General features: G+C 43.6%; 2 protein-coding genes and 1 long non-coding RNA gene across 3 annotated transcripts; 1 reads left to right on the forward strand and 2 right to left on the reverse strand.

Moving 5' to 3' along the window:
* Positions 1-176: 176 nt before the first annotated feature.
* LOC109532281 (uncharacterized) lies at positions 177-1,326 on the reverse strand. Its single transcript, XR_002171355.1, has 2 exons — positions 954-1,326; positions 177-397 (listed from the first exon to the last, which is right to left on the reverse strand). It is a non-coding gene; the product is annotated as an uncharacterized LOC109532281 (long non-coding RNA).
* Positions 1,327-3,737: 2,411 nt separating this feature from the next.
* LOC109532272 (uncharacterized) lies at positions 3,738-6,435 on the reverse strand. Its single transcript, XM_019897066.1, has 4 exons — positions 6,308-6,435; positions 5,871-6,218; positions 5,053-5,159; positions 3,738-4,954 (listed from the first exon to the last, which is right to left on the reverse strand). The coding sequence occupies exons 1-4, from the start codon at positions 6,369-6,371 to the stop codon at positions 4,748-4,750; spliced, it is 726 nt and encodes a 241-aa protein (XP_019752625.1). The 5' UTR covers positions 6,372-6,435; the 3' UTR covers positions 3,738-4,747.
* Positions 6,436-6,781: 346 nt separating this feature from the next.
* LOC109532266 (zona pellucida sperm-binding protein 3-like) lies at positions 6,782-9,777 on the forward strand. The gene is made up of 10 exons (XM_019897052.1): positions 6,782-7,212; positions 7,466-7,581; positions 7,651-7,754; positions 7,831-8,005; positions 8,644-8,761; positions 8,835-8,917; positions 8,991-9,142; positions 9,219-9,374; positions 9,440-9,541; positions 9,598-9,777. Exons 1-10 carry the CDS (start codon positions 6,868-6,870, stop codon positions 9,759-9,761), a joined length of 1,515 nt encoding a protein of 504 aa, XP_019752611.1. The 5' UTR covers positions 6,782-6,867; the 3' UTR covers positions 9,762-9,777.
* The last annotated feature ends 320 nt before the right edge of the window (positions 9,778-10,097 follow it).

Consider the following 10,097-nt stretch of genomic DNA (forward strand, 5'->3'; position numbering starts at 1 on the left):
CTGCCAAACATCTCCAATCCTCAAGCCACCTTTACTACCAAGGCAGCTTCCCGTCAGAAAGACCACCTGGACGCCCAATTGCGCTTCAGTCTAGTGCCAACTGACATCCAAATATCATGATCATGTGACGACGCCTTCTTTTGCTGCATGGTGGGAGGAGGAGGAGGAGGCCATGCTGCTTTTTTTTTTTCACCACCAGGAGGAGGCAGTTTTGCGTCTGTGCGCTGTTTATAGGTCACATCGGGTACATCTCTTTTAAAAACCAAAATACAAGATTTTTGTTTTGTTTTTTTGCATAAACTCAAAAGGAAACTACAAAAAATGTTTTAGAGCTCTGCACTCCTAATCTGAGACGTGTCTCCTGTGTTTCTATAAGCCTTCGCCTTCTCAAGCTCACCTTGGAGCTCTTCCTTCAGGCCGAGAGCAGCCCCACCTGTATTCAGTGTACTACTACTATTCTACTACTACTACTATTACTACTACTACTACTACTACTACTGCTGCCCTCAGCAACCTCCACTTTCACTCTGAGATGGAGGCGTTTTTGTTTTTTTCTTTTTATCACGTATTATTGTTGATATTTGCTGTCACTGTTTTTATCATTGCTGATCGATGATATCATGGCTTTATGCAGTTTCCAATCCCTCGCTCCCTTCAAAACGGACGACTTGTATACATGTGAGCCCGCTTCCTGTGTCCGTCCGGCTCGGATGTGGTGGTGTTGGGGAGGGGCGGGGGTTTTTTTTCACCACCAGGAGGAGGCAGTTTTGCGTCTGTGCGCTGTTTATAGGTCACATCGGGTACATCTCTTTTAAAAACCAAAATACAAGATTTTTGTTTTGTTTTTTTGCATAAACTCAAAAGGAAACTACAAAAAATGTTTTAGAGCTCTGCACTCCTAATCTGAGACGTGTCTCCTGTGTTTCTATAAGCCTTCGCCTTCTCAAGCTCACCTTGGAGCAATTCAGGCCTCCAACCTGAGGGTGGCGCCAGCTTGAAATAGGAACACGTCTCAAGTTCGGTACCAAGTCTTAATGTTTTTTTTTTGTTTGTTTGTTTTTTTGTAAATGTGTTCCACTCTTCCAGAGTCACTTTTTAGACTTGTCATTCAACAAAACAATCACTAATGCCTGTGTTGTTTGTTTTGTTTTGATGTGCGTTTACTCCACACTGGACTTGATTCAAGGAACCACACTCTGAGTGGGACGGTCAGACCGGGTGACCAGTACGCGGGGTCGGATCTCAAATGTGCCCCGGATTTCTCGGCACAGCACCAGCAGTGAGGGCCCCGTCCCCTTTTATCACCTACCAAAGCCCCTGCTTGTGTTGGAGGTCAAATATGCGCCTCTCTTTTGTTTGTGTTTTTTTCTCCCCCTAAACCTTTTTTTTTAACAAAAAGTTGCACGAACTCAAACGTGACTGGAACAAAAAGAAGAAAAAAAGCGTCTCAATCATTGATCAGACAAGAGGGGTCTGAGTGTCCCCCCCAAAAAAGAGAGAGTTGACTCAGCAAAGCTGTATTTAAAGCAAGGGTGGGCAACCTTTTTCCATTTTTATAAAAGTCCTCCAAGGGGTTAAATGAAATTTAAGAAGAAAAAAAGTATGATTGAAAAAATGTTTATTGTCTGTTTCTTTGGAGCATTTGGGGGCTTTTCTAAGAGATTTTATAGAATGACATGGCTGAAAAAAAAAATTCTCACAGGGTTCCCCGACCCCGACTTTAAACAAATGCCTGGGTTGAATATGCACATGCAAGTTCAGACGCATCTCGGTCCAGATTTATGTGAGTTTATGTGTATGTGGCCCCCACGTACCCTCCCGAACATTGACGAGATCATAAACATATCAGACAAATACAAAATAATGAAAACAAATACTTGAATCAAAAGAAGCGCCAATAATGTAATGTGAACACTTTTTCCGAGTTATTTTTGTTTCCAATTCAAGAAACGTTGAAAAGGATCGACTTTGAAAAGGCAAAACAAAACGTGTGTGAGTGGGAGTGTTTGCACAAGGTTGCTTGTACTGTACGCGAGCGTGTCGGCCATTTTAGTTAGTTTCTTGTCAAACTCAGTATTGTTCTGACTTTAGCCTCTCTAGCGTTGCACTGAGTGTCCTCATCCAGCTAAACCCAACGACATGACACAAATACCGAAGGGGGGCGGGGGGACAGTTCACGTGTACGTGTTTACTCAAGGACTAAAAAGAATACGTGTTTTTTTTTTTTTAATGTCATTTTTATCTACCTTTAGTGGCTTTCATTGTGAACAATAATCCAAGGAAAGTATGAGTCGTATTTGAGTATTGCACCATTTTTTTCAGACTATGGGGTGTATCAGAAAAGTTCCAGGACTTTTTTTTTCTTTTTTTTTTTGCCGCCCAGTGTAGGCCACATGATCAACGAGCACGCCGGAAGAGATCTTGTGGAGTTTGCTTTGTTCAGTGTGTAAGAAGAGCTCTGAGCATCTGACACTTCCTGGCGGAGAAGACTGCAAATTTGAAAATTACTTGTGGCACCGTTCCTGGGACATTCCTGATACACCTCGTATAAATTTTTAAAAAAAGAAAGAAAATGGACAAACAAAAAAAGTATTTGACAGACCTGTGGCCATAGATGTTTGGGGGTAGAAGGACTTCTGCTGTCTGAGGTGCCTACCTTTTTTTTTTTTGTTTTTTTTCTCACACGCTCATTTCATTGTAACTCGTCAGGCCACTGACAGTTTACAAAACACTTGTGTTTTCTTCTGGAGTTCCAAAAGAATTAAACGATGGGAATGTCAGGGGGGAAAGGGGTAAAAAAAAAAAAAAGAAAAAAAATTAAAAATGATAAAAACGACAACAAAAAGAGAGGACAAATGCTTCCATTTTTCAAAGTGCAACACAGAATGAAGCGTTCTCGTGTTTCAGAACTCTGGGATCGAACAGTGTTGTTTCGTTCTGTGTTTCTGTTGGACTATCAGAAAGCGTGTATGTTTTTATGTTGAGTATCTATTTTTGACTTTATACAAAACAAAACGAGAAACACCAACAAAACAAAAAGACAAAAAAAAAAAAAAAGATAATTGCTCACTATCTTGCACACATGAAAAAGTGGATCTCGTCTCAGGAAGGCCAGGGTTCCAGCGTACCAACTCCACGTCATTTTAATGTACATTTTGAAGACAAATATTACGAATCATCTAAGCACTGAAAGTTATGGATTTGAGAAGGAGGAGCAAATACCTGACGTTTCGAAATCCGTAGCAGTTACATAATAACCAAATAATGGACTTTTAAATGAATATGGAGTGCTTTATATATATATACATATATATATATATAAAGATATATAGATCTATAATCTATATATTAAAATTGCTTTACATTTCAAAACAGAAAATGCGAATTGTTAAAAAAAAAAAAAAAAAGGCAGTGAATAAAAGATGCAAAATGCTGTTTAGTTGTTCTTGAGGTCCCATCCTGACTGAATCAGGAGCGTCGTGCATTATTCTCTTACCTTTTTTCTGTGTGTGAGGGGGGGGGGGGTCATGAAAAGCTGAGTTTTTGCGGAACATTTGGTCAGAATGCTTGTGAAAACGAGGAGCTGGTTGTAAAGGAACACGAAACTATGCACAAGTGTCGGGGGGAGCAGAGGATGGCGATTTCATGGCCTACATTGGTGTGTGGCTGATTTATTACAGGGGTTTTGTTGTTGTTGGGGGGGGGGGGTTCCAGTATGTGTATTGTTCATTTTGATGTTTTTGTCCCCTGATTCCGATCGACCTAGCGTTACATCGCCATGCTGTGTATTCCGAAAAACCAATGAGCGTCTCACTCTTTAGCACTGTGGGATTCCAGCCTGTCACCCTCAAGGTTTTTATGGGGTTTAGTTGTTTTTGTTTTTTTTTCGGGGGGGGGGGTATCAGCGGGGGTTTGGAATTAGGGCTGCTTTTTTTGGGCAGGGGTATTCAGAAAAAAAATGTCTGTACTGAGATTTAATGATTTTCAAAGTCAGTGGCTTGTAATGTTTTCTTTTTGATTTTTCTCTCTCTGTATATCTTTCTCCTCATAGAATGTGATTGTTCAAACAACATGCACCGAAAAACAAATGTTTTCATGAACTATGGAGCTTCTTTCAGATATTAATAAAATAGCATTTTTTTTCTCGGCTGTTTAAGAAAAAAAAAGTGCTCTCTGTTTTGGGGTGGGGGGGGGGGTCAATTATTTTTAAACAGTCACGACAGGCTTATAAAAAGACTCCTGAATCACGGGTCACCCAACCTGACAAACCGACGGCTACTTCTTGGATACGGCCTTGACGTTTTCAAGCGAACACTTCGACATCGAACCGAGAGAACCACGGTTACCGCACGAAATAAAGTCATGATAATGTAAGCTTATGTTATATCAATTATTATAATTTTATGTTTGAGCATTATATTATTTCACGTTAAGAACACCTAATTTATATTCCGTCGTGTAATAATTGCTTAGACGTGTTTTTATGTTGATAGCGTCTGATTGGCGGAAGAAAAAAAGCAGGAAGTGTTTTCGTTGGTAGGTGTGTTCTCGATCGTGCTGCGGTTTCAATAAAGCTACATTCAAACGGAATCCCCTCCTTTTGCCGTTCGTAAAGTAGAGCCGTCCGTTAAAAACAACGAGCCCCTCAATTTACAATAATAAGCGTTAAATTTGTCTACCTGCGCATTAAATTTGCTGTCGAACGGTCATGTGCCACTGATGCAAAATTATTGTGTGGGAATTCCATTCAGGCTCTGAGGGCGATGTGTCTCGGGCAGGCGTAGTCGTTGTCTTGTGTTTGTCTCACGAGCGTGTTTGCATACAATGGAGACGTGACCTCATCCAGAGCATCCTGCTTGTTTGGGGGCACGCCCGAGTTTTGCTGCTTCCTGGTCATTTCCTCATAAACGGGGACAGCAGGTGGCCCCGTGGCAGGAGGACGCCTTGCCTTCACCTAAAACGCATTTCACAAGTTGTTCGGCTTTCACCCGACGACAGAAGACCCTATGATTTTTTTTTATTTTTTATTTTTGGCTCTTTGGGTTTACTCACACGTTCTCCCACGGCAAGCCACAAGAGTATGATCAGAATGAGGCCCGTCGCTGAAAAGATGGTCATGAGCAGAGGGGGGTAGCTTGAAGAGCACCGACATGGCATCCCTGCACAAACACACTCGGTGAAAAATGACGTAATCGTATTGATAAATAAATAAATAAATAAGCCTGTTCACAATACATTTATTTTATAGTGTAGTCCTTCTGAAACTCAGAGGAAAAATAGCACACTATAAAACTATACTTTGTTAAAACATATACTGTCGTATTAACATAAATGAAATGTGAAAATTTTGTAGCTCCTTCTGGTGTGTGTGCGCGCCTTGGTCAGCTGGGAGTAGTATAATACAGATCTACTGAACATAAGGATGGTAACGAGTAACAACTCACTAAGTTGCAGTTGTACGAGTCATTCTTCACAGAGGATAAAGAATAGATGACTGTGAGTATTGCTTTCTTGTTACATATTTGTATATTTACCACCGTGGCTATTAATGCCTTCTGTTAGCCCAACCGTGGTGTTTTGTATCTTGTTTTATGTTTAGCGTGACAGCAAACTTCAGCTAGGCCAAAACTGTTGCTCGTTACGAAATGAGTTAAGTTCACTGACGCCACATAGCACTCATTGCTAAAAGTAAAAACAAAACAAAAATCAAGTCAGGTCACTTGTATCTCAAGGCACTACGGTATTTCCAACATGCAAATTCCACACAGGATGGCCCGCAGTACCGAAGCTTAATGTCCAAAAAAATCAGTTTGACACTTCCAGGCCACTCTCGCCCTCCCTTCAGCGTACACGGAAGTTAATTTTCTTACCTGAGGCGTCGACCAGCAAGAAGAGCTGAGTGATGAAGACGCGCTCCGAGCCGTTGTCTCGTTTTTCACACACATACAGCCCCGAGTCCCTTTGCTCCAAATGCGACAGGATAACCTTGACCCGTGTGCCATTGCTCCCTGCGGACACCAGCAAGCGTGTCTTGTAGTCGGGGTCCAGCCTGAGCTCATCGTCACCCCCCCGAGCCAGGGACAGCAGGGTGGTCTGAGCGGGGCCTCGGCGGTGGTACACGTGTAAACTTGTCAGGTCGCCGTGGTCCTTCTGAGAGGGGCACGAGAGCTCCAAAGACTGCTTTTCCGACAGCTGCATGAAGCTCACATCTGCGTTGACTACGTCCACACAGAAAAAAAAAAAACAACCAAATATTTAAAGGAGCAAAAATCATGACATTAAACTGAAAATAAACACCCATTCTTACCCTTTAAGAGCCAAACGGCGACAACAACGAACGCGATGCTGGCCTTCATGTTGGTCTTCCACATTTTTACACTAAAGCTCAGCCACAATGAGCCCCCTACCGTTTCCTGCCTTCGCTTTATTTGTTGTTCTTTGCCGCAAAGCAGGAAGAAACATCACAGCCGCGACTGGCCTCCCCCTGTGTGGAGTTTGCATATTCTCCCTGTACCTGCATAGGCTCCAGCACGCCCTGCGACCCTCGTGAGGATAAATGGATGGATGGATTTTTTAATGCTTTTACCAGTCCTGCCCCCTTGATATTACATTGGCTGGATTAGCCAAAATGAGTTTGATACCTTCTGTTAAATGTGGTCTACACACCTAGCGATCAGATTATCTGGAGTGTCATCTCAAGTTGTGCGTGCATGCGTGTGGGCGCCATCAGTGGATAATAGGACTCAGGTGCGGAGTTCCGAGGTCACCTGACTGGCTTTCCAATAAAAAAAGGTTCCCAGATGACGACTGCCGAAGCTGGCAGGTCTTTGTGCAGGAGGAGCGTTTGCAGCCAGAGGCACCTCAGTAATGGCAGCTTTACTCCTTGTTCTCTTCTTGTCAAGTGTGACCCACTCATTGGCTAGTCGTGACCTTCCGTTAGCGAAACAGAGTCTTGCGGCTTACCCCCACAAGGACCCCGAACGGGCTCCGGTGGACAAGCGGCAGCCCCTCAACACAGTCCAGGTGACCTGTCACCCGGACTCCCTGGAAATCCTGATCCAAGCTGACCTGTTTGGCGTGGGGGTGCCGGTCCACAATTATGAGGTGCGCCTCGGGGTGGAGCGCGACAACGGCCCCTGCGGTGCTGAGCCGTCCTCCGATCGCGAGTACAGAATACTCGTTGGGTTGCTGGACTGTGGCACCAAATACTGGGTAAGGCTCAACATTGTTTCCCCACCCTTTTGTTGAGGCAAGGGACCCATTTTAAAATATGTCACAGCACACCACTAAAGAAATGTTCCAAAAAGTATCAAGACCGAAATGATGATCTTCTCTCAGTCGGCTCATAACTGATGAAATCTGCGCCTGTTTAATTGAACGCAAAGCCGATGGCGGGTATCGGCGCCATGTTTTGACATCGGTCACTCACTCCTCTGTCTGATTGGTCGCTCAATATTGTCCACAGATGACTGACGTGTCGCTGGTCTATACCAACCTGCTCATCTACACTCCCGCACCTTCACCCGATGGCCTGATCCGAATGGACGGGGCGGTCGTTCCGATCGAGTGTCACTATGCAAGGTGAGGTGTAATTGGTGTGCGAGTCAACATCTGGGTATGAAGTGGTTCTAACGTTGTGGTTGTATTTAGGCGCTATAGTCTCTCCAGTTCTTCCCTCACACCCACTTGGATCCCCTTCATTTCGACACAAGCTGCAGTGGAAACGCTGGACTTTAAGCTCAGAATCATGACAAGTATTTTTTATTTTTTTTTAATGGTGAGCGTACATATTTTGATTCTATTGATATGCTTGCATAAATTTTGTGGCAGACGACTGGCAGTATGAGAGGGGCGCCAACGTGTACTTCCTGGGCGAGCCAATTTTCATCGAGGCTTCTGTCAGAGTGGGCCATCACGTGGGCCTGCGAGTGTTCCTGAACACCTGTGTGGCCACGCTGCAGCCGGACATCCATTCTCTGCCGAGATATGTCTTCATTGAGAATGGGTAAGTGCCGAAACATGAGTCCGGCGTATTTCTTAGTACGCCTATAAAAGCTATTGAAGGCCAGTACGGAAAGTAGTCTTGACAAAGATCTGCTCTGTCACTATCAGCTTCTGGGTAAACTAAAAAAAAAAAGAAGATGGTCAGCTAGCCACTTCCTGGGTAAAAGATGACTATGTAATAGTACAAGACTACTTTTAAAATATTTAATATAATCGGTGAATAGTTTCATGGATAAAGAAATGCCATGTTTTTTTTTTTTTTTTTTTTGCTGTTGGCTAGGACGCTACCTGGTAATGTGCGATTGTAAAACTTGTGATTTCAAAATAAAATTGTCACAAGTAGAACTCATTAAATACATTTTCCACCTCCTAGCTAGTGTAATACATAAGCTAGAGAAACAAATATCGGCCTTGAATGAGCCATTTTGCCACTTGCTGTCAACTGAAAATGACGTTGGTTCCCAAGGATCGCATGACCAAACCCAGAAAACGGCAGACGACAGCAAGTGGAAAAATGGTCGCCCCTTAGATGATTTAAAAACTGGTAAATCGATCTACATAATTTTCAATTTTTTTTTAAAGTTAAAATGTCAATTAAAATCTCTATGGCTTTTTTTTTTTTTTTTTTTTCTTGAACAGGGGCTTGTTGGATTCCAAGCTTCAGCCCTCAAAGTCTCGCTTCCTCGTGCGAACACAAGATGACAAGCTGCAATTGGTCATTGATGCCTTCAGATTCTACGATGAAGACAGAGGAGAGGTGATTCGTCCTACTTTTGAAATACACTTGGGGTCATTTTAAAAAAAAAAAAAGATCCCTCTTCTTTCCACAGCTGTACATCTCATGCCTCATGAATGCGGTGCCGGCCCATGATACAGAAGCACCCAACAAAGCGTGCACTTTTGTCAAAGGGAGGCAAGTGTTGGTTCATTTTGCATCTACGGTTGCCAGGTCGATCACCCTGGTATAATTTTTATTATATTTTAAGGTGGCGTTCAGCTGACGGCAACGACTACCTGTGTGGGTATTGTCATAGCGACACCGGACAACATCCTAGTAAGGCAGCCAAATTCGGCCCTCGTGGCTTCAGCAAGCAAGCTGAACGAGAATCTCATTGGAGGAGCAGACTCCCCGCTAATGGTATGTTTCAACGTCCCAACCGGCATCCACCGGTTTATTTGACTTTCAATCATTTGATTGTTCTCCCCATCCCAAGGGTGGGAACAGCAGGCAAAAGTGGGTCCCATGTTGGTTCTGCCCGAACAGAAAAGTTGGACAATTCCTGATGAGGAGCTGCCTCCGGTGCTCAAAAAGATCAGCAGGCCTGCTCTGTACGGCAGCCAGTGGATGAGCGGCCTCAACTACTTGAAGGGTGAGTGTGGCTCTAGACTAAGACCATGCGAGTTTCTCTTCTAAAATGTATCACTTCTGCTTCAGACCCAGACAAGGGCCTAATTCCTGGTCTGTTCACCGAAGACCTGGATGATGACTTGGACCACGTCCCCCTCGTTGACCCCACAAGTGAAATGCCTCTGAAAGGTATACCGGACATTTTGTAATGTGAGAACTGGTTCTTACGGCCTTTTCTGATGCAGATGAAGAAGGTGATCTTCCTGAATCGACACCCACCCCGCCAGGCGCACAGGATGACAACTCCACTGAGCTTGTTGACCCTGGGCCGGAGGTGACCGTCACGCCTGTCTCCAACGTGACTGATCCACAAGTTTCTAACACTATAAAGGACCCAAAGAGAAAATAAACTACTTGGAATGCAACTTGATTTGTTTTTAATGGGGTCTGATGAATGTTTATATTTTTTTTACAAAGCATCCAACCTATAGAAATGTTCTGAAGCACTACACTGAGTCAACGATCGTGATGTGTCTGTCGCGAAGAGAACGATGAGAGCCGTGTCATTTTCCTTCTCGCTCTCTCGGTCTCGCTCTCTCCGTTCTCTTTTCGTCGAAAAACGCCTTACAATACATGTTCTTTTTTTTCGGCTAAAAACGCCTTACTATACATGGTATTTTTTTTCGACAAAGCCTTACTTTTATCGGCTTAAAACACCTGACTATACATGGTCGTTTTTTCGGCT

Source organism: Hippocampus comes, unplaced genomic scaffold (assembly GCF_001891065.2).
Source record: "Hippocampus comes isolate QL1 unplaced genomic scaffold, H_comes_QL1_v1.1 scaffold10, whole genome shotgun sequence".
Lineage (NCBI taxonomy): Eukaryota > Metazoa > Chordata > Actinopteri > Syngnathiformes > Syngnathidae > Hippocampus > Hippocampus comes.